The 25,137-nt window shown below is 37.2% G+C and overlaps 1 protein-coding gene across 1 annotated transcript; it reads right to left on the reverse strand.

The window, feature by feature from the left end:
• Nucleotides 1-10,844: 10,844 nt before the first annotated feature.
• TNFSF18 (tumor necrosis factor (ligand) superfamily, member 18) lies at nt 10,845-21,731 on the reverse strand. The gene is made up of 3 exons (XM_011962324.1): nt 21,509-21,731; nt 14,817-14,847; nt 10,845-12,600 (listed from the first exon to the last, which is right to left on the reverse strand). The coding sequence occupies exons 1-3, from the start codon at nt 21,728-21,730 to the stop codon at nt 12,254-12,256; spliced, it is 600 nt and encodes a 199-aa protein (XP_011817714.1). The 5' UTR covers nt 21,731; the 3' UTR covers nt 10,845-12,253.
• Between the last annotated feature and the right edge of the window lie 3,406 nt (nt 21,732-25,137).

The raw sequence follows: 25,137 nt of genomic DNA on the forward strand, positions 1-25,137 counted from the left end.
ATATAATATATATATATAATGTCTTACTGGTAACTCTAGCCAAGACCCGGTATCCTGTTATTTTTTTCATTTACTTCAATATTTGTTAAATGTCTTCGATATTCCAGGTACTATTATAGGTGTTTGTCATACAGTATTGAATAAGCAACATGCTTGTATCTTTGGACTTAACTCTTCTTGGAGAGGAGAGAGAGAATAACAGATAGATGTTAAGTAAATATCTTTTAACTTGGGATAGGATAAAGTTCAAAAATGTAAACATATGTTCAAATATTTAATAAAAATAAAAACAATGGCAACCATCATTTATTTCATGTCTACCTTGTATCTGAAACTTTACATACATTAGTTTGTATTTTTGAAATATTTTAAATGTATTCCTTGATTCAATAAATACTTACTAAATTCCCATTTATGTGTCAGACACTGAGTAAATAACAGTAAACAAAATAACCAAATAAACTGAGTTTCAGAAAGGGCAAGTAAATGGTCCAAGATCCAAATAAATAGTAAATGACAAAGCTGAGACTTGCAAACAAGTTTGCCTAACTACCAACATAAAACCAGAGTAACAAGTTATGAAGCTATTGAAATAGTTTTGGTGGCACGGAGAAGAGTTACAGCAGAAAAGAGATCATATTCTCCTTATAGGTAAAGACAATATAATATCCTAAAATTAGATAAGTGAAAGACAAAAGTCAAGAATGACTCCATGACTCAGAGATTTTTGGCCTAAGCAACACAGTTGAAATGAGGAGAACTTTAAGAAAAGCTGGTGTGGGAAAACATTGAGAGATCCGTTTTGGACATGTTGAGTTTGAGGTGTCCATTATACCTCCATGTGAAATTGTTGTGTAGACATTTGAATCTATAAGTCTGAAGTAAATGAGACCAACTTGGGCTAAAGATATATATTGGGAGTTATTATACAGGTAAATAAGGTGATGCTGATTGTAGCAAGACTCAGATGACTTAGAATGCTAATGTTCAAGTGGCAATGTTACCATTAGGTTATGAAAATTAAAGGGTATGACCATTATTTAGACATGCATAGAGGATAGAAAGCTATTTGCTCTTGTGATGAGAGATGGGTTATGGGAAATTTCATGGGCAGCACCAACTGTGAGATTTTGTTGCTTTTTTGTATTGTTTCGTTTATTTGTTTAGAGGCTTTTACTCTTTTTAAATAGTTGAAAAATGTTCAGATGAGATTCAATGTTGCATTCATAAAGCAGTGGCTCTTAAGCTGTAGTGTGAATATGAATTACCCATGGATCAGAGCTGGTTAGAAATTTTATTGCTAGGCCTCACTTCTAGAAATGTTTATTCAAGTGACTGTAAATGAGACTGATGAATTAACTTTTTTTTCAAGCATATTTGGTGAATCTAATACAACATCCACGAGCCTCACATTGAAAAACTCTGCCATTTGGTGCCCCTCTGGAGCAAAACTTCCAGAAGGAAGAACAGGCAGCAATCTTTGCTGTTCTGCAGCCTATGCTGGTGATATCCAGGCAAACAGGGTCTGGAGTGGACCTTCAGCAAACTTTAGCAGACCTACAGAAGAGGGGCCTGTTAGAAGGAAAACTAACAAAGAGAAAGGAATAACATCAACAGCAACAAAAAGGACTTCCACACAGAAATCCTATCTGAAGGTCACCAACATCAGAGACCAAAGGTAGATAAATCCATGAAGATGAGGAAAAACCAGTGCAAAAAGGCTGAAAATTCCAAAAACCAGACAGCCTCTTCTCCTCCAAAGGATCACAACTCCTCGCCAGCAAGGGAACAAAACTGGATGGAGAATGAATTCAATGAATTGACAGAAGTAGGCTTCAGAAGGTGGGTAATAACAAACTCCTATGAGCTGAAGGAGCATGTTCTAAACCAATGCAAGGAAGCTACGAACCTTGAAAAAAGGTTAGATGAATTGCTAACTAGAATAACCAGTTTAGAGAAGAGCATAAATGACCTGATGGAGCTGAAAAACACAGCACAAGAACTTTGTGAAGCATACACAAGTATCAGTAGCTGAATCGATCAAGCAAAAGAAAGGATATCAGAGATCAAAGATCAAGTTAATGAAATAAAGTGAGGAGGCAAGATTTGAGTAAAAAGAATAAAAAGGAATGAAGAAAGCCTCCAAGAAATATGGGACTATGGCAAAAGACCAAATCTGCATTTCACTGGTGTACCTGAAAGTGACGGGGAGAATGCAATTGAGTTGGAAAACACTCTTCAGGATATTATCCAGAGGAACTTCCCCAACCTGGCAAGGCAGGCCAACATTCAAATTCAGAAAATACAGAGAACACCACAAAGATACTCCTCAAGAAAAGCAACCCCAAGACATATAATCATCAGATTCACTAAGGTTGAAATGAAGGAAAAAATGTTAACTGCAGCCAGTAAAAAAGGTTGGGTTACCCACAAAGGGAAGCTCATCAGACTAACAGCAGATCTCTCTGCAGAAATCCTGCAAGCTAGAAGAGAGTGGGAGCTAATATTCAACATTCTTAAAGTAAAGAATTTTCAACCCAGAATTTCATATCCAGCCAAACTAAGCTTCATACGTGAAGAAGAAATAAAATCCTTTACAGACAAGCAAATGCTGAGAGATTTTGTCACCACCAGGCCTGCCTAACAAGAGCTCCTGAAGGAAGCACTAAACATGGAAAGGAACAACCAGTACCAGCCACTGCAAAAACATACCAAATTGTAAAGACCATTGACAATATGAAGAAACTACATCAACTAACGGGCAAAATAACCAGCTAGCATCATAATGACAGGATCAAATTCACACATAACAAAATTAACCTCAAATGTAAATGTGCTAAATGCCCCAGTTAAAAGACACAGACTGACAAATTGGATAAAGCGTCAAGACCCATTCGTGCGCCGTATTCAAGAGACCCAGCTCACATGCAAAGACACACATAGACTCAAAATAAAGGGATGGAGGAATATTTGCCAAGCAAATAGAAAGCAAAAAAAAAAAAAAAAAAAAAACCAGGGTTGCAGTCCTAGTCTCTGATAAAACAGACTAAACCAACAAAGATCAAAAAAGACAAAGAAGGGCATCACATAATGGTAAAGGGATCAATGCAACAAGAAGAGCTAACTATCCTAAATATGTATGCAACCAATACAGGAGCACACAGATTCATAAAGCAAGTCCTTAGAGGCCTACAAAGAGACTTAGACTCCCACACATTAACAGTGGGACACTAACACCCCACTGTCAATATTAGACAGATAAATGAGAGAGAAAATTAACAAAGATATTCAGGACTTGAACTCAGCTCTGGACAAAGTGGACCTAATTGACATGTACAGAACTCTCCACCAGAAATCAACAGAATATACATTCTTCTCAGCACCACATTGCACTTATTCTAAAATTGACCACATAATTGGAAGTAAAACACTCCTTAGCAAATGCAAAGGAATGGAAATCTAACAGTCTCTCAGACCACAGTGCAATCAAATTGGAACTCAGAATTAATAAACTCACTCAAAACCACACAACTACATGACAACTCAACAACCTGCTCCTGAATGACTACTGGGTAAATAACAAAATTAAAGCAGAAATAAATAACTGCTTTCAAATCAATGACACAATGTTGTTGTGAAAGAACCAATGACTTTCTTTCAAAGACAAAATGTACCAGAATCTTTGGGACACAGCTAAAGTAGTGTTTAGAGAGAAATTTATAGCAGTAAATACCCTCAGGAGAAAGCAAGAAAAATCTAAAATTATCACCCTAACATCACAATTAAAAGAACTAGTGAGGCAAGAGCAAACAAATTCAAAAGCTAGTAGAATACAAGAAATAACTAAGATCAGAGCAGAACTAAAGGAGATTGAGACATGAAAAACCCTTCAAAAAATCAATGAATCCAGGAGCTGGTGTTTTGAAAAGATTAGCAAAATACATAGCCAGCCAGCCAGACTAATAAAGAAAAAAAGAGAGAAGAATCAAATAGACACAATAAAAAATGATAAAGGGGAGATCATCACTGATCCCACAGAAATACAAACTACCATCAGAGAATACTATAAACACCTCTATGCAAATAAACTATAAAATCTAGAAGAAATGGATAAATTCCTGGACACATACACCTTCCCAAGACTAAACCAGGAAGAAGCTGAATCCCTGAATAGACCAATAACAAGTTCTAAAATTGAGGCAGTAATTAATAGCCTACCAACCAAAAGAACCCCAGGACCAGACAGATTCACAGCCTCATTCTACCAGAGGTACAAAGAGGAGTTGGTACCATTCCTTCTGAAACTATTCCAAACAATAGAAAAAGAAGGACTCTTCCCTAACTTATTTTACAAGGCCAGCATCATCCTGATACCTATACCTGCCAGAGACAATACAAAAGAAAAGAAAATTTCAGGCCAATATCCCTGATGAACATCGATGCAAAAACCCTCAATAAAATACTGGCAAACCAAATCCAGCAGCACATCAAAAACCTTATCCACCACAATCAAGTCACCTTCATTCCTGGGATGCAAGACTGCTTCAACATACACAAATCAATAAATGTAATCCATCACATACACAGAACCAATGACAAAAGCAATATGATTATCTCAACAGATGCAGAAAAGGTGTTTGATAAAATTCAACACCCCTTCATATTAAAAACTCTCAATAAACTAGGTATTGATGGAACATATCTCAAAATAATAACAGCTATTTATGACAAACCCACAGCCAATATCATACTGAATGGGCAAAAGCTGGAAGTATTCCTTTTGAAAACTGGCACAAGACAAGCATGTCCTCTCTCACTACTCCTATTCAACATAGTATTGGAAGTTCTGGCCAGGTCAATCAGTCAAGAGAAAGAAATAAAGGGTATTCAAATATGAAGAGAGGAAGTAAAATTATCTCTGTTTGAAGATGGCATGATTATATGTTTAGAAAACCTCATCATCTCAGCCCAAAATCTTCTTAAGCTGATAAGCAACTTCAGCAAAGTCTCAGGATACAAAACCAATGTGCAAAAATCACAAGCATTCTTATACACCAATAACAGACAAACAGAGAGCCAAATCATGAGTGAACTCCCATTTACAATTACTACAAAGAGAATAAAATACCTAGGAAAACAACTTACAAGGGATGTGAAGGAACACTTCAAGGAGAAGTACAAACCACTGCTGAAGGAAATAAGAAAGGACACATTTGTTTAATGGAAAACATTCCATCCTCATGGATAGGAAGAATCAATATAATGAAAATGGCCATACTGCCCAAAGTAATTTATAGATCCAATGCTATCTCCATCAAGCTACCATTGACTTTCTTCAGACATTTAGAAAAAAACTACTTTAAATTTCTTGTGGAACCAAAAAAGAGCCCGTATAGCTGAGACAATCCTAAGCAAAAAGAACAAAGCTGGAGGCCTCACACTCCCTGACTTCAAAGTATACCACAAGGCTACAGTAACCAAAACATCATGGTCCTGGTACCAAAAGAGATATATAGACCAATGGAACAGAACAGAGGCCTCAGAAATAACACCACACATCTACAACTATCTGATCTTTGACAAACTTAACAAAAACAAGCAATGAGGAAAGGATTCCCTATTTAATAAATGGTGTTGGGAAAACTGGCTAGCCATATGCAGAAAACAGAAACTGGACCCCTTCCTTATGCCTTATACAAAAATTAACTCAAGGTTGATTAAAGACTTAAATGTAAGACCTAAAACCATAAAAACCCTAGAAGAAAACCTATGTAATATCATTCAGGACATAGACATGAACAAAGACTTCATGACTAAAACACCAAAAGCAATTACAGCAAAAGCCAAAATTGACAAATGAGATCTAACTAAACCAAAGAGCTTCTGCATGGCAAAACAAACTGTCATTAGAGTGAACAGGCAACCTACAGAATGGGAGAAAATTTTTGCCATCTATCCATCTGACAAAGGGCTAATATCCAGAATCTACAAGGAACTTAAACAAATTTACAAGAGAAAAACAAACAATCCTATCCAAAAGTAGGCAAAGGATATAAACAGACACTTCTCAAAAGAAGATATTTATGCACAACAAACACATAAAAAAAAAAAGCTCATCATTACTGATCATTAGAGAAATTCAAATCAAAACCTCAATGAGATACCATCTCACGCCAGTTGGAATGGCAATCATTAAAAAGTCAGGAAACAACAGATGATGGAGAAGATATGGAGAAATAGGAACACTTTCACACTGTTGGTGGGAGTGTAAATTAGCTTAACCATCGTAGAAGACAGTGTGGCAATTCCTCAAGGGTCTAGAACCAGAAATAACCTTTGACCCAGCAATCCCTTTACTGGATTTGTACCAAAAAGATTAATTTACTCTACTATAAAGACACATTCACATGTATGTGTGTTGCAGCACTATTTACAATAGCAAAGACTTGGAACCAACCCAAATGCCCATCAATGATAGGCTGGATAAAGAAAATGTGGCACATACACACCATGGAATACCATGCAGCCATAAAAAAGAATGAGTTTCTTGTCCTTTGCAGGGACATGGATGAAGCTGGAAACCATCATTCTCAGCAAACTAACACTGGAACAGAAAACTAAACACCACATGTTCTCACTCATAAATGGGAGTTGAACAATGAGAAGACATGGACACGGGGAGGGGAACATCACACACCGGGACCTGTCAGGGAGTGGGAGGGCTTGGGGAGGGATAGCTTTAGGAGAAAAGAGAAAGAAAAACTCTGCCATTGGTTATTAAATAAATGTTTTTGCCTTGGGTTATTGTAAAGGCAGCTGTTTCTTGGTGCATCTATTCAGCAAGTTTAAAACAAATCGGATTCTATCCTGCTTTAGTGACACAAGGCAAGATAGTATATTAGCCACTTTCCCTTAGTGCAAGTGAGTTCAGTTTCCTTTCTTTAATTGCATTAACAGTGTTCCTGAGAACAGATTTTGTGGAGGAAGGGGAAGAACACTTGTGAACAGTAAGTGATGGGATGGGAGACAGTGAGGAAAGGGAGGCTGAGGGCTTTGCCCCTTGGACTCTGTCATACAAAATGCACAAGATAATGCTGTTTATACACTAACATAAACACCCAGATACATTTTTGACTCATTTATTTTCAACAGACTATCAAGGACTGTGAGCCAGGCACTGTGTCAGATGTGGGAATCTAGGTCATCAGAATCTTCTCAGAGCTTAGTCTGTTAGACAAGAGGTACAACCAAACTACAGGGAAAGACAAAAAGACTATCTGTATCTTCCATTCTAAGAAACTAAAACCAGCCAGTATACCTCAGTCTAACTGAGTCTGTGTGCCGTTAAGGCTCTATGTGAGAGGCATACCACTCCTGTGGTGTCCTTGAATAACACCAAAGCTGGATGGAAATGATCACCTTGAACACTAAAATCTGAGATTCCCACTGTGATTATGTTATTGAAGAGATAAGGGAGTTAGTTTAATCTAACAGACCCTGTTCATTGAATTTTTCTTTTACTATTGTCAGACACTCCCTAAGATCTTTTTTAAGGCAGGTCAGATAAAACCTCTGATGTACTTGTTCAAACAACATAATTGGGTTCACCACTACCGCTATGTGTTGTGTCTTGGAGTCATAGCTCAAATAAACTGTTTTGAACTCCTTAAAGTTGTCTACTGCTATCACAGACCAGTAGCTTCAAATAAGATAAAGGAAGAGTCTGCATTTTGCTATCTTGCACATTAAATCTGCTTAGAGCTCAGCACTAGGAAAAGTTTCTTTTTCCCAATAAACAGTGTGCTTTAAAAAATTAGATTAAATGATTTTATTTCCTTTATAAGGGAATAAAACTATTTCCTAGTGCTGAGCTCTAAGCAGATTTAATAAGCCCAAGATAGCAAAATGCACGCTTCCATTTATCTTTTTTTATTTTATTTATTTATGTATTTTGAGACATAGTCTCACTGTTGGCCAGGCTAGACTGCTGGAGTGCAGTGGCGTGATCTTGGCTCACTGCAACCTCCACCTCTCGGGTTCAAGCGATTCTCCTGCCTCAGCCTTCCAAGTAGCTGGGACTACAGGCGTGTGCCACCATGCCCAACTAATTTTTTGTATATTTAGTAGAGACGGGGTTTCACTGTTTTACCAGGATGGTCTCTATGTCCTGACCTCGTGATCTGCCTGCCTCTGCCTCCCAAAGTGCTGGGATTACAGGCGTGAGTCACCGCGCCCGGTCAGTTCTTACATTTACCTTATTTGAATTTACTGGTCTGTGATAGCAGTAAACAACTTTAAGGAGTTCAAAACATTTAGCTGAGCTATCACTCCAAGACACAACACATAGCATTTTTTCTCTAATTTTTCTTGACTATCAAGAAATTAAAAGCAATGTTTTATGTTAATTATTAATAATGTTCTTAAGTCTAACTTTTCTAAACAATGGTTTTCTTCTCCCTCTACCTTTCATTTAGCTCTGTTTTATTATTGATTCTGTGATGATGGTTTGGAGGTTTTTGTATTCCTGCATTTTATTACAAGCCCTTAATATTCCCTTTAGACATATAAGTAAAACTCAATGGTAAAATCTGACTCTTGTTGACAGTTTCAATGCAGACACAGTATGATTGGTACCTGGTTACCAAAGTGAGAGTGAGACAATTCCTCCTCCTGCAATATGTAGAATTTGTAAAGGGAAGTAAGTTCCCTCCCTCCACTCACTTGCAAACATTTCACCCAGATGAAAGATAAAATGAGGGTCGGGCGCTGTGGCTCATGCCCGTAAGCCCAACACTTTGGGAGATCAGGGTGGGTGGATCACTGGAGGCCAGGAATTCAAGACCAGCCTGGCCAATATGATGAAACCCCATCTCTGCTAAACATACAAAAATTAGCCAGGCATGGTGGTGGGAGTCTGTAGTCCCAGCTCCTCAGGAGGCTGAGGCATGAGAATTGCTTGAACCTGGGAGGAAGAGGCTGCACCGAGCCACTGCAGTCCAGCGTGGGCGACAGAGTGAGATTCTGTCAAAAAAAAAAAAAAAAAAAGATAAAGGCCAGAAGAGGGAGAAGGAGGTATCGATGACCACACTTAGAGAGAGCTGTGGCCGTTCTGTGAGTCCTTACCCACTTTCTTTCGCAGGAAGAACTGGGAGAAATGAAACTTTCTAACCCGAAGCATGGTAAGGGAACTTCAAGGGAATTTCTAAAGTAGCTTTGAAAAATATTTCTTGCAATTAGGAGATACAAAGAACTGTTGCCTGCCTCCACCTGATATAGCTAAAGCTGATACTGAACTAGTCTGACCCCACCCAGAAAATCTGTCTGGAAAAAAAAGGCCAACTGCTTGGTAGTGGAAACAGGAGAATCTTGCTACATTGAGGTGGGTTCATACTCTCTTAGTTTGTAGGGGCAAGGCATGTGTACAAATTTCCTATGCATAGATGGGAGACTCATGGAAGAGTCATAATCAATGGAGTGACTGTCACAGAATTACAAGTAAACCCTAGAATAGGCATGCATCCTTTTGGATCAAAGAGTAAATGTATGCCAAAGCATCATTTGTAGCTTCTACCTGATGTAAATCTTTAAACTGTTAACTTATCGGTCAATCAGATTTTTGCTTCTCCTTCTCTCTAATAAAAATATGTCCTCCCAAATGAAATTGCCTAATTGGGATGGAACACAAAGGCAGGAACTTCATTTTCAAGATACACTTCATCTAAGGAGTTTGTTGACTAGACTACATCGCTTTTCAATTAGCTGCCGTCTTCACGAGCAGAGACTTAATCCACAGTCATATAGCATGCTCTTATTTGATGGGGCAAAATGGAAGGTAAAAACAGTGTGAGAAGGGTTGACAATGACTTTGATGGTGAATGTGGGCAGGGTGGAGAAAAGGAGATAGGTGAAAGTCAGAAAGTGAAACTGTCTGACTAACTCATCAGAAATGGGAACAGCTATGATGAAAAGCCAGTTGCATCCAGCTCTCACTTCTGCTTAATACTTGCCAAACAGTGTTTCATATGGGCAAAGATTTCTGTGATGTACCTTTGTGTTCCCTGGATTACTAACTCTAGTCTGATGACCCACAGATAAATCAGCTGCAATCCAGTTATCAGCATGTTTTATTATAGATTTAAAATGCAAACTACTATGTGGAGAAACAGGAAAACAGTATACATTGAAAACAAAGGCTAAAATTATGACATCAGGAAAATTTAAAGGTCACCTTTCACCTTTTGGTAGTCATCCCTGTAGCTGCAGCTGCAGTGACCTCTGCTTGCCCTGAGAAATCACCAGTATGTCAAACTTTTACAATTTCATTTTCTACCTTAGTCTGCCATGATTGTCCCAGGAATGAAGCGGGGGCAGAGAGGAGTCATTAAGGAGAGTTTCACAGTGGTGTGCTGGTGAACTAGCTATCCAACAGGAAAATGTGTAGTGTTTGCCAGTTTACATGGTACAAATACTCCCACCATAGCCAATTTCAAAATACCTATAATTAATAACCAGAGTTCAACATTCCTGAAAAGTTAATAATATGCACTTATAAGCTAGCACCAGCCCACTCCAGCACATATTGCCAATTGCTTATAACACAACAAAGATCAGGAACACCAAGATTTTATATGTGTATATAGATGTATATATGTATATGACACACTTTAATTTCCTGAGAAGATATGCAAATGCAACAGAAACAAGCTCTCCAAGTCTTTGGCCCTGTAGCTACTCAGCAGATGTTTTTTAAAAAAGACTTACTAAGAAACAACTTGGCCTCAGGCTTAGCATGCTCCTGAGCAATTTTTGTTACACAAAATACAAAAAAAAAAATTCTTTTAAATAGCTTTACATGTAATATTATTTAACATAATTCAGCTTTTCACAAATACCCATAAATATTTTAAATTTGTTTACAATGTAATATTATATACCTTTCAACAAGAACCTGCAAGTAGCTAATTTAAGAGCCCAAAAATTTTGAATTAGTGCTATTTATTATTTTTAGAAGCACATTTGACTAAGATTACTAAGATGGGCTCTGCAAAGTGAAGAGGGGAAATTGGTTGGTATAAGGCCTGAGCAGCATCCTGGGTTTCCCTGATCCAGACAGGGAAAAAAAAAAGTTTGCTGGTAAAGGAAAGATCTGTTGTCGTTTCACTCTGCTCACCTTGGGCTAAAGGGGAATACGCTTCTTGAAAAGTGACTTTGCTAAATTTTAGAGTCTTATAACACAATAGCAGAAGTAACAATTCTAAAGCTGAAACAGGGCAATGCAGTGGACAACCCATTGCCTCTTGTAGTTACTTGTCCTATGATTTGAGGCAAGTTGGCTATGCTATGCTACCACATTCTCATCACTAAAATTTTCCCCCAAATGCCTGCCCAATTAACTTCATAGAATTGCTACCTGTTATACGAAAGCACTTTGCAAACTGTGGAAAGCTAGCTAAAAATACTAAATCATTACATCACATAATCCAGTAATAGTAATACCATTCTGGGGTTAAACCTAATGATTACTAATGGTTAACTCTTTCTTTACAATTAGCAATGTTTAAACACACACACCAACAGTAAGTTCTCACAGAACTCTACGTGAGGGTTCGGAATGACTCCTTTGATAAGGCTTTTTAAAGCACCCTGCATCCTGAGGAAGATAAAACAAAGAGAAGTTTCCAGATAGCGTACATTCCATTTTATGCCACTTGTACCTCTATTCCAATAGTTCTCAGAGTGTTCTTTATCTTCTAACACCACCATATCTAAAGTAGGGTATGGTAGGCATATCTGTGGCCATCCTATCAGTCTACTTTTTATTGGGAGGGCCTCAAAAGACGGGAGTATGAGAAGAATGAATTAGAGCAGCCCAAGAATATGAGAACAAAGTCAGGCTACTGCCCCAGATCCTTTTTGCATACCAGGTAAAACTTCCAAGGGAATAGAACTCCATTTTTCCACTCACGAATTCAAGATTTAGGCAGAGATTCTTTGAAAAGCAGATGTCCTCTGTCATCTATATTCATTTTATCGTGGATTAATGAAGTATCTCTGCAGATCCAACCAAAAGTCTTTGGCTCTTCCTCTGAGTCTTGTTCAGATAAGCATGATAGATGAAAATTCACATACAGAGGAGTTCTGTTTGCGTTGATTTTTGTAGACAGACAAACTCTAGAAATTGAAAATCTTCTCCCTCCAATCCACCCACTGGCACCTCTGCATGTGCTGAAGGGAATGAGATCAAATCAAGTCTCTAGGAGATGAACTGGGGATTTGCTAGTAAAATGATACCCCAGTAGGTATTATTTTTTAGAACCTGATACTCAGAGTTGAATATCAAGTCTATGGTATCCCCAACATGCAATTCATAAGTCCCTCCTACATTCTGGATTTTAGATTTGTTTGTTAGAGTTTGTATCATGTCTTTGTTTTTATACAGCCGTACTTCAAAAGGAGCTACATCATTGTAGTTTGCATTGGGAGCCACTTGGCCATAAATTAAATATAAGCCATTCTGAAGTATCTCCAGCTTCCAGTCAGACACCTTACTCACGCAAGGAGGTTCAGAAGATGCCATTTGCCATTTTGAGGGTAATGGTCCTATAAGAAATATACGAGGGAAAAAAAAGATGAAAGCATAGTTATTTCATTATTTCATCCTTTTCCAGATTGTAGATTTACCACGTACATGTTGTTTCTTTACCTGATCTACACTAGTTCTCTTCAAGCTGAATTTTTCTATTTTAAGTACCTATCTACTCCTTGCTTTAGAGAAATTGAAAATCCAAAGAGTGTTTCTTGCTTGGAGCATTCTAAGGAAAAGAATTTGGAATAGAAAAATGAGTTAGGTGACTCAGCATCTCTTGTCGATTAATATTTGTGGGAAATAGAAAGGAGAAGAAAAGACTAATGGAGAAAGAAATCACAAGCCAAAATTTTGAAAATCAGGGTTGGCAGTCCATGCCTTTCCATTCATTTTCTGTGTAAATACCACTGGCTGTTTATCACTTTATCAGTGAGGCTTTCCTTAATTAAGCTATATTAAAAAGTGTTCTCCTATCACTCTCTCCTTTTACCTTGCTTGAGTTTTCTTCATAAAGTGTGTCAGTATCTAGGATGTTATAAATTAAATTGTTCATTTGTTTATTTTCCATCTTATATCACCTTGAATGTAAAATTTTTTAGGACAAATATATCTCTATTTTGTTCATTCCCGCATTTTCAGCACCTGAAAAAAATCCCTGGTACCTGGCAGATGTTCCATAAATATTTATTAATTGAATGATACTTCCATGTTCCTGAATTAGGTGCTTTGTGTCTAAATTATGACTCTTTCCCTCAGTTTGTAAGTATATATAATTTAAGACCTACTTAGGATTCATTAAATAAAACCCCCAAAAATAGCTAATGGTAAATTTATGAGTTTATAAATAGAAATAACTTGACTATTTAAATATAAGGATCCCTAGCACAATACTGTCCCAAAGGGTGAAGAAAAGGTAAAGACCTAATCATTCATTTTCATTAGCACATATGAAATTTAAATGTTTGTTTACTTGGTTTTGCACATCAGTGTGATCTCACAGCCCCAGGAGGTGCTTTTACTACCCAGAATGCTTATCTGTTCTGCAGTTCTCCATAATTTTTGTCCTTTGTCCCATAATTAAAAAAGAAAACTTGATGAGAAAACACCCTGGAAGAGGTAACATTTTTACTTCAATTCTCATTCATATGAATGACTAATATAAGACGCTGAAGGTAGATTCTGGGGGAGAATGAAAGAGAGATCACTAGAACAAAAGGCAAAGTCACCCTGTATCGCCAATGAGCTCAGAGCCCAGTAAATTTCTTCTTCCTTGACATGTAATAGGCAATAGGCAGGTCACCAGAAAGAAGTGTCATTTACTTTCCTATTTAATTCTGTGAAAGGGGGTCACTTAAAGACCACCTTAGCATCACTTGAGTTTCTCAACTTTTACCACATCAAGGCAGAATTTCACACATGCCATGCATTCCATTCCACTTACTGGCAAAGCAAAAAGAAAACACAAAGAAAGAGACAAGCAAAAGGAAATTGTCTAATTCCCACAAGCCAAGGAAACCTACTGGTTTAAACTATATAGGAACACAGGGGTTGCAGAGTTAACTCTAGAAATGGTCTGTTCTCAACTGAAAATGTATGTTTGGCCTGAAACCTATACACAATTTTTTAAAATGTATTTATCTGAAATTTTGCGTGCATTCTAAGAGTCTAAGTCTCATTGTAACTGCAAACTGTGGTGTGTTTTCTAAGCAAATATCAGGTGACTACAAGGGAAAATGACTGAGAAGCTAAGCTTAGAAGAGAAAGGAGTAGAGGAAATGGCCACTCTTCCAACTCTCATTGCTCTTCTATACATTTAGAAACAACAATGGCACTCTCTCGTATACTCCACTGGACATTAGCAATGTGTGAAACGTGAGAAAGACTTTAAGGAAAGGTTGTAGAAATATGAAACTTGTTGTGTTTATTAAAACACAGAATTAAAAGTAGATTCCTGGATCTCAGATTCATAGGCCGGTAAGAGAGATGTTCATTCCTGGCTAGAGATGCAGCCTTCAATATAAGCTTTATCAGGGCATGGGCTTCTTTTGCCTGGTTTACCTCTGAAAGCCTCAGCTCTTGGGAAACTGCCTAGTACATGATAAGTAATTATATGTAGTAGCTGAAAAACGAATGGAAGAAAATACAGGTTTTCTTGAGATCACTGACACCTGCCTTCTTGCATCAAAAACTAAGAAAAGTAAAAGAGACACATGCAAGATAGGTTACTCACCAAACTTAGCCATACAGGGCTCTTTAGCAGTCTGTTGGGGAAAGAAAAGATGAATTGATTAGGATGATGACAGTGTCATTAACTTTTTTGATTGATTTATTTAGAGCTTTGGATTCCTGAAGCAAACTACTGTTCTATAACCATAAAAAAACCCTCCCTTCAACATGTCTCAGCCCTCTCAGCCTCCCTTTAAAGTTGAGTGGCTCCATCCTTTACCTTTTATTACCTAGCTTCCCCTTTGGGTGTTTTAGACAAAGGTCAAGATCTAATTCCATTACATAATCTATACCTACAGAACAACTATTTGATATTGGACCCCCCCGCCCCTTGGACTCTAAAAGTTTTTCAACAAAATAGCAGTTTCCACACCCCAGTGACTGAACAAGGTTATCTATTGGCATGGGAAAGGAAAATAATGAAGCTTCTGTTTATGTTTATTTTTATTTAAAATAGTAAATTAAGCCCTAGAAATATTTATAACTCAGATTGATGAAGCCACCCATGTATAATATTCAGATAACTACATGTCATATACAGTATCTGAGATACCCTGAGAAACAGTTCCAAGTTTCAGGCTATTGCAATGTATGGCAGTTCACATGCTACAAGATGCCATCAGTGTGTGGTTAATTTTACAAATACAGGTAGTTAAATGCTAAATGCTCAAAAATACTTTGTATAAATTAAGGCATAACCACAAACATTTTTTGTATCATCCAAAGTTTATTGGTTTCCTAATGGCAAAGTGCTTAAAAGACTTTTTGAACTTAAAGATGTTGCATATTTTCCTTTTGTAGGATTTCTCTGGCTGTTATACTAGGAACAAATTAAACAGAGGCAAGGACAAATGTAGTGAGACTAGCTAAGAGATCATTACAGTCATTCATCTAGGCAAGAGAGCATGGTGCCTCTGACCAAGGTGCTAGCTGTGGAGATGGTGATACTTGGCTGGAAAATAAAGCCAACAGAAGTTCCCAACATGGATATTGGGTAGGGAATGAGAAGAGACAAAGATGACTCCAGTTATTTTAGGCCTGCATAATTGGAAAGATAATTATTCACTAATATGGATAAGATGTAAGAGGAATAAATGGGGATGGGAAAAATCATGAGTTTGGTTTTGGACATGTTAAGTTTGTGATGCTTATTATAAATCCAGGTAAGTGTGTCAAGCAGGCAGTTGGATACAGGAGGCTGAAATTTAAGGCGCTCTGGTGATATACATTTAGGAGCCTTAAGTTCCTAAGTGATGCTTTAAGGAGTGAGATTGTGTGAGACCATCAAGTTAGTGGGTGTGGATGGAGAGGAATACTGGGGCGTTGTGATGTTTAGAAGTCAGAGAATGAGAAAGAACAAGCAAGAGACAAAAGAAAGGAAAAGTTGAGTCTGAAAGGAAACTAGGAGAGTCTGATGTTTGGAAGCCAAGAAAAGAAAGTATTTCATGGAGGATGAGTGATCAGCTAGTGTCAAATGCTGTCAATAGAGGTAAGAAGAGTACAGTGAATTGACTGATAGATTGAGCAACATGGTAGACACTGGAGTTCTTGACAAAATTAGTTTCTGTCATATGTGAAGAGGGCAGAAACTTAGCATAAATTTAAGGGTAAATGGGAAAAGAGAAGCTGGAGGAATTTTGCTGTAGGGACAGTAGAAAAAAATGAGTGGAGTTTGGATGATGATGAGAGATCAAAGAGGTTTTTGTTGTTGTTGTTGTTGTTATGTTTTAATATGAGAGAAATGGCAACATGTTTTTCTATTGCCATTTGATGGAAATGTTTCTGTAAAATGGATGAGGCATAATATGTAAGAGCAAGGAGAGAAATGTTGGAGCAATGTCCCTGAGTAGGTAAGATAGGATAAGATTTAGTTCATAGATGGCTTGGATAGGTGTATGGACAATTTATCCACACTGACAAGAGAGAACAGCAATATACCTGGACACAAATGCCAATGAGTTGTCGATACTCGAACTGCTTTCCTCCCTACTTCTATTTTATCTTGAAATATGGAGGCAACGTTATCAGTGGAGAGTGAGAATGGGGAAGAGTTATTAGATGTTTGAAGAGAAGCTAAAGATGTGAAATCGTCCAGTAGAGGAGAGTGAATGGATGGGAAACGTGGGTTGTTTCCAGAGCAACACTGAAATCCGCTTGAAGGCAGTGACTGTGAATTTAAAGTAAGCCCTTTCAACAAGTTTTATATTTTTCTTCAGATACATTCAACAGTGAAAGACACAGAGCAGTTGGATTTAATCAGCATTGGAGGTTTTCCATAGTCGAGCTTTTGTCATTAGAATACAATGGAGATAGACAGAAGCAAGTGAGTGAGTTTATACGAAGGAGGTGTTAAAACTATAGATCTTGGAAGTTAGTTGTGTAAGGAAAGAAAGACGGGCATCCATCATTGAATGATGGATTAAAAATTAGGTGGTATGACATGTTAAGAATATCCAAAGATGTGTTCTTCCATTTTAATCTATATTTGTTTGTCGGGTAATTTTTCAGTCATGACAGTCAAAATCATGAAACAAGGTAAATTAACATATCAAACTTCAAATTGCTGTATCACAAAGTGTTAAGATAAGATTAAAAAATAAAATAAATGCATTTATCAAATCATTAAAATATTATTTTACTTATTTTAGAAATGTTTATATTATATATTAATGCATTATAGAAAATATAACATTTTGGTGAAAGCAAAATGGTTTTGCATTGTGAGAGCTACGTTAAACATATTAGGCTCACCCTTATAAATATATATTTTGTGTATCTCTTTAGTGTACACATTATTAGTACTTGTATATGGTACAATAATTAGCATACAGATGTTGGGAATTATACTGAAAATATGTTATTGAGAGGGAGGTGCAATCAAAAAGTCTGAAAGTCACTATCCTAGGAAATAAATTTTTTGATTCCCTACATTTGTTTCTTTGTTGTTGTTTCTTGTTATTTTTTTGAGACAAGGTCTCATTCTACTGCCCAGGCTGGAGTGCAGTGATGTGATCTCAGCTCACTACAGCCTCATCCTCCTGGACTCAACCAATTCTCCCATGTCAGCCCCCTGAGTAGCTGGGACTACAGGTGCATGCCACCATGCCCAGCTATTTTTTTTGTATTTTTTTGTAGAGACAGGGTTTTGCCATATTGCCCAGGCTGGTCTCAAACTCTTGGGCTCAAGCAATCTACCCGCCTCAGCCTCCCAAAGTGCTGGGATTATAGGCGTGAGCCACTGTGCCTGACCTCTTGCAATTATTTCGTCCTCATTTTGGTGTTTCCTGGAAGAGATGTTGAAATTCGATATAGTTCAACACATGATAGGGACATGACAAAGACTCCCTGAACCCCAATTTCCTCATCTGTCAAATGGGAGAAATAATAGCACCTAGCTTGTTGAAGTTGTTGGGGTTAAATGAGGTCGTTTTAAAGAAGGGCTTTGCTGAGATATCCTGCCTGGACCTGTTCAATAAATATTAGTTGTTTGGATGATGATGGTGATTGTAATGAAGAATTGAACTACAATTTAAGCACACATATTCCCAACATTATACAGCATTGTAAGCACGAGAAACAAATGTGATTTTTGGTCCTTGCCTCTCAAGAAGTTTATAATCTTTCTAGAAAGACATGATTACACACCCAAAGCAATTTGGTAACAATCTAAATGTGAATGAGTGCCAAAATACATGCCGCAGATGCTATCTGTGGCAAAATACATGCCACAGATGTATGAGATGTGTTCAGAGAAAACTAATGCCGTAGACAGCCTAAGGCCAAACTAATTTCCAGAGTCAGAAATTCTGGATAATATACTGCAGGCTGCTTAATGTCTATTTACTGCTACAGAGACCATCACTGTGATACTCTCTAATTATTGCCACCACTAAAAATCCATCTAATTGCAAAATCATCAATTTGGCTGTGAGATATTGTCTTTGATTGAGAGAGTGATATAGGTAGGCAAAGAATATCCATATTGTTAAACGATCTTGCTAAATTTTTGCCCATTATTTACTGTCTCATTAATCCTTACCACAACTCTATACAAACTAGCTTGCTCATTTTGCAGATGAGGAAATGAGGATGACAGGCATTAAGTAACTAGCCTAAGGTCATGCAGCCAATGAAAGGCAAGAATGAGATCCACACCCAGACAGGTCAAAACTCTCACCCTTACCACTCTGTGGCGGAAGTTTCTATTTATAATTCTACTGATGTTTGGAAGTAGTAAATACCCACTTTTAAAGATATATGTGGCTTAGTTATTTTTTCTAGAAAGATCAGTTGCTTTTGTAACCTCATCTTGATTTAAGGTTAGATTTACATAGTTGGGCTCAAAATGGCCAAAACAATCATTCTCTCTCCAAATCAACCCTAATCAAATCCTCAGTGAAAATAAAATCTGCTCTGCTTTTAAGTACAGCTTCCCCTTCTGAAAGTATCCATTTTATTGAAGCGGGAGACTCTGCTGAACACTTGACTTCTTAGTGATAACTCCTGTGAGGTTATTTTTACTGAGGTATTGACCAAACTCCTTGGACTCATAGCTATCCTTTTAATTAAATATTTTCTCAAAGAAGAGAGAAAAAAAGAAAAAAATTGACCCAAGGAGCCAAGCTTCCCATCTAACACTTTTTAAAGTGTTACACTTTTTTTAAGTGTACACTTTTTAAAGTAGTGTCTAGACAATCTGGAAAGTGGGACTTTGTATGTAAAAACTAGAGTGGAGACCAAAATAAAACTTCAAGGTTCATGGGTATTGTGAGAATGTGGAAGTGGCCACATCATGACTCACTATCTGCCAGCCCTTCAGACCTCTCTTCCAGAGATATTTATTTGTGGTCAATAGGGAAAGGGAAGTACAGGTAAGTGAAAAGTGAAATGTAGAAGCTAATATCATGCATGGTGGGCCAGGCCACTGGCTTTTCCCATAGAAACAAATCCTGTAAGTTTCCTGTCAGAACAATATTCTAAAAACATTTTATACTTCCCTAAATTTGGAAGAAACTCTGGGTTATCTTTAGAGGCAGAACCTTTCACTGAGAAACTGGATCTAGGAGAGAAAAATCAGAATCAGAGCTCAAACACCTGGGACTAATCCAGTTTGATTCTGAACAGAGGTGTCCTAGATGATCTGGCATTATTTGACTTTCTCTTTCCCTTTGCAAGAACTCCTGGGTGCCTTTGGGAAAGGCATCTGTGCATTCATTCCCGAGTCATATGCAGGAACTGATGATGCTTATATTCAGTGTTCTTCAGGGTTATCGGGCTAATTAATCTTATAAGTTTTAGAAGAAAGAAGCACTTCCAAATTTAAGTTATTGCTATTCTCACCCTTCCTCTTCTTCAGAAATCTAGACACTAAGAATTTCTGACAATTATTTCTTTCAGCTTCACTGACCCAGAAAGTTCACACTTCTGCTTGATACATTTCTTGAGAGAGCAGGATTGTAATTAGAAATGCCTGTGTTGCACGTAAGCCTTGCATACAGTTATGGAATACAAATTAATGGGCTACTGTGGAAAAATTGGCCAAAGCTATACCTACGTGAAATTAATATCCATAGGGGACTGCTTCCTCCTGCATCTTTTCTCAATTACTTTTACTTATCTTAAGTGGTAGAACTATATCTTTGAAATCTTCGCTGATCAGTTCCCTTAAGAAAAATGTTTCTGCAGTTACATTTCAACCCTTTCTCAAGATGGACATATACCACTTTATTCTACCCAAAACTTCGAGTTTTACAATTTAACCAGAAATAGGCTAAATCCTGAAATAAATAAAGCATTTCTTATTTTCTTTTTGGTCAGTGCTATATGGTCAACTGTGAGGAAAGTTTTTTTAGTAAAAAACCAAACTTATCTCCATTCCCAGTGTACCATCCCATTCTCTAGGCCCACAACTTGGCCTGCATCTCAATGGGAAATTCCTGACAAGCATCAGGGGCTTCCCAAATATATATGGGCTTTCTCCTTCCTCTGTGAAGTCTCCCCTGATCAATTCAACCTAAAGTCATTGTTCCCTGCTTTTGAATGGCTTAGGCATTTATTCTTCATACTATCCCTAAATAAATTCTTAATCACTGCATTTTATAGCTAGAAGAAACATCATAATAAATCCATTCCCCTACCACCAGTTTTTTTTTAGATAAAGAATCTGCAAACTAGAGAGATTAAATGTCTTTATCAAATTTATACAGCTGGTTATTAGGAGACCCAGATCCAGAATCCAGATATTCTTACGCCTAGCTCAGGGCCATTTCCCTCCTCAAAGACACACAAACCACCTGTCATTTACTTAATCCCGTCTTTCACTACTTTTTTAAGTCTTTTCCATAAATAAGACTATAGCTTGCATCCCATTCCTTGATATTCATTCATATTTTTACCTTTTTTATTCTACCAAGAGCTATAGAAGAGGGAGAGAAAAATACTCCACAGGCCCCTGTCAATTGGCTTAACTCTGAGTTCTGCATCTAACATTTAGCATTTTCTGATACCTTTTATCTCAAAACTTTTAGCTAAACTTCAAAAGCCATGTCATGACAATATTAGAATTGTATTTACATTATGTATACGCATCTCTTCCTGCCAACTATTGCTAACAATATTGAGTGACAATGATAATAACTAGAAAAACAAATAGAGGATTATAGCAAATAGCAATCTTAGGTACAATTGCCTCCTTACCTCTAGTTGGAGAAAAATAAAGATTAGCCAACTGAAGGAGCAAAGAAAAAGGAATATAGCTATTGAGCAAAAGAGCCACAGCTTCCAGGATGATCTCTGAGCTCCTTGAGTTCTTGAATGACTTAAAGGCATATTTTCCAAGTGGTTCAAACACATTTTTGGAGAAATAAGAGCTGTGGAAAACAAAAATTCACAAGTGATGGGTGAAGGATGCAGTGTCATGTTTTGTAGCAATATGGTAATTAGTAGTGGGTGTGGAAGGTGGAGTTTTCCTCCTGTCACTGTGTTAGAAAATGATACTCATAACTTAAGTGCTGACTTTCATTTGGCACAGGGTCAAATACAACAAAAGGAACGGAAGGCTGAAAGTCAACACAAACTCGGAACACAGAAAAAAAAGCACAAGGGAAGTTCAGAGGGAAAAAATTTCTCTCCTAAATCAAAAGGCAGTACAGTGCATGTGTAGAGGAGCCTTGGGGGAATAAAGTGGTGTACTCCCATCTAAGAAAGTATTCCATATTATTTCTAGATAAGAAAATTACTTTTTATAAGAAGAAATAAAGTTTGAGATTAAGACCCCACTGTACTCCAGATATCATGTACGTGAGCGGCAGTGTTAGGAAGTTGGAGAGGCTAGGATCTCTAGTTTGGAAAAAACAGAGTTTCAATCAAGTCAGCATCTTGTATACCTTAAATATATATAATTTTTATTTGTCAATTATACCTCAATAATCTGGAAAAATAAAATCTATACTCATAAAAAGGTTTCATCCATTTCTAGTGTATGGAATGCATTCATTCTGAGATATTCTCTAGAAAATATTAAGTGTGTTACAATAATTTAATAAAAAATTGTCAATACAACAAGCTCAATTTTATTTTTCATCATTTTTAAACTCTGATAATCTGGTTCTGGCATAAAAAATTACTTTACAGTAGGATATTTTCCTGCATCCTGCCCTCAGCCTGAGCTTATACTCTATTCCAAAAACAAACAAACAAACAAACAAACAAAAAACCTTGGGTTTTCTTCCTGGGCCCAAAAATATGGAATTGCTACAAAATTGAGGAAGTGCCCTGGTTCTATGGACCTCAGTCACACAGGCTTTTAAATCAGACAGACCTCAAGAGCAGAGGCTGGCACTGCCCAGTTCCTACCTGCTCTGTGGCTTTAGGCATGTTACTTGAGTTCTCTGAGCTTCAGTTTCCTTAACTGTAAATTGGAGAATATTTTCACTTTATAATGCTTTTGTGGAGAATGAAATGAAGGTGAAAACTTTATGCGTTCCATAAATGTTAGATTATCTCTTCTCTACCCTCTTTAGAGATGTAGTGAAGGTTAATTCAATTATTAAATCCTAGAAAAGAATGAGCATTCTTTATCTTTCCCACAAGATATAATTCACCTAAAGTTTACTTAAACAAACGGAAGTAGAATGAAAGTATTCTGGAAAACCTATTTTTTAATCTAAGAGAGAACAGACGATTTACAAATTGGAAAAAAATCCAGAGGTTTAACATCCTCATGTACAAAAAAAAGGAAACTAAGGACAACAGAGTGTGAGTAGTGTCTCAAATCACTACTGACTAGTTAAAGGTGGAGTGAAAACTCAAGCCCACAGATACTGCTTTGTATTCCAACCATTTTGTCTTAGTACTGTACTATTTGCAATATTATTAGCAATATTTCTCTCTGAACTATCAAAATTTTAATTTGGGCCCTATTTTACCTTGATCAATAAACTACTTCTTAAGAGGCTAGTCACACAAAAATGATTTTTCAACACAGCAAATGTTTTTGTGGCTCTGTACTTAGATGCTGCAATGCAGGGATGAATAATAAACTTACTCTAGAAAAAGACGGTTGCCTGGATCCTATAACCTGTGCGCTTGCATCAGGTCTGGAATTCATATACACAAGCACGGAACTTAAAATTGGAAGTTAAATTATGTCCTTCCTGTTTTTCTGCTCTGCCCCTTTTCCTGTCTCCTCTCCAAATTTTTGAGGGAACTTCCCTGGCTTACTACCTTAGGTAAACATTTATTGTTCTAAATAAAATTGTTCCAAATAAAATCCAATTCCTCCTTCTGTCTTTAACCACAGTTAGGCTCTGGGATATCCTTATTATTTTAATCTTATGACAGTATCTTAAGAAAGATGACGTACTTACCTCAAGAAGACTACATTCTAGGGCCTCTTTTCATGAAATACGATTTGGAAATGAGGTGACTTCAAGTTTAGACAGGTTACAGTAGGGAAGACTTTCTGAAATTCTAGAGCAATGAGTCACAGTTGGCACGATTTTGGTGTAACAGGATTGCATGATATATCGCAGGATTTGACAAGAGGTAAATGAGCACCAAACTCAAGCTTCGGGTTTGTGGTCCATCCCTTGCTCAGATACTTAAGCATGAAGTATTTTTGTCTTTTTGTTTTTTGTTGTTGTTGTTGTTGTTTTTGTTTTTCAATTAAATCCGGCAAGTAAATCCATGTCAAATATTTACTATCTGCCCACTATTGTGCCAGGAGATTTGGGGGATATCTTAAAAAGTAACAGCTGCTCTGGCCAACATGGTGAAACCCCGTCTCTACTAAAATACAAAAAATTAGCCAGGCCTGGTGGCACGCGCCTGTAGTCCCAGCTACTCGGGAGGCTGAGGCAAGGAAATTACTTGAACCCGGGAGGTGGAGGTTGCAGTGAGCCGAGATTGAGCCACTGCACTCCAGTCTGGCCACAGAGTAAGACTCCGTCTCAAAAAAAAAAAAAAAAAAGTAACAACTGCCAGTGAATTTGCCACCTAACCAAATTGAAACCTTACCACAGGGAGACAGATGCCCAAATTCATGCTATCCATAAGAAAGTGCCTGAGAAAACAGACCTCGATAAACTGAAACCGTTGAAACAGCGAGTTAGAAATAAACTGTTTAAGAAGAGAGAGGAGGGTACTGTTTCTTGAGGGTATGATAAAACTTGAGAAATAAATATTCAGAGGTATAAGCATCTGTAAATATTAGAAATTAAAATAAGAATATAAACAATGACAAAATCCTACATTTTTTAATGAACCTGGTATTTTTCATTCAAGAGCTGCAAAATAAGAAATTTCAGGAAAAAAGGTCAAAGAAAACCTCCTTTCTATATTTTCACATTGAAAAAAAGGATCTAAGATATGTTTGATTAAGCAATTTGAACTGCATTCATGGCTGCTTTGAATTCAGAATTAATTGTAGAACATGGTTTTAGTTCACTTATTGACTAAATTACCTTAAAATGCATTAGGCACTTACTGTTTCTTTTCTGTGTACAAATGATTACATTTGAACATCAAACAGCCCTGTATTCTCTATATCTATTAGAATGATGAACTGACATTCAGGAAGATTAATCATTTGCCCATAAAGGTAGAATAGGGATTGAATTCTCCTTGTTGGGTCCCAAAACTCATATTTTTCCTACCTCTTTATGCTGAAGTATGTCAGGGACATCCCATGTAGAGTCAACAGATTGGAAGATATATTAGTCTGTAAGAGGGCGTTAGGTGGACATCAGTTTCCTCCAAAATCTGTTAGTACTCAGGTCTGCACTCCTCGCCACATTCTCCTAATATCACCGTTTATCATGACTTTA

Source organism: Colobus angolensis, unplaced genomic scaffold, assembly GCF_000951035.1.
Source record: "Colobus angolensis palliatus isolate OR3802 unplaced genomic scaffold, Cang.pa_1.0 Scaffold59, whole genome shotgun sequence".
Lineage (NCBI taxonomy): Eukaryota > Metazoa > Chordata > Mammalia > Primates > Cercopithecidae > Colobus > Colobus angolensis.

What these genes read in the sequence shown, in the direction of transcription:
- TNFSF18 (XM_011962324.1), bottom strand. Translation starts at nt 21,730, where the DNA reads ATGACACTGCATCCTTCACCCATCACTTGTGAATTTTTGTTTTCCACA. An exon ending in TTATTTTTCTCCAACTAGAG is followed by an intron (nt 14,848 to 21,508) that starts GTAAGGAGGCAA and finishes TTTCCCCAACAG; the next exon opens with ACTGCTAAAGAGCCCTGTAT. An exon ending in GCCCTGTATGGCTAAGTTTG is followed by an intron (nt 12,601 to 14,816) that starts GTGAGTAACCTA and finishes TATTTCTTATAG; the next exon opens with GACCATTACCCTCAAAATGG.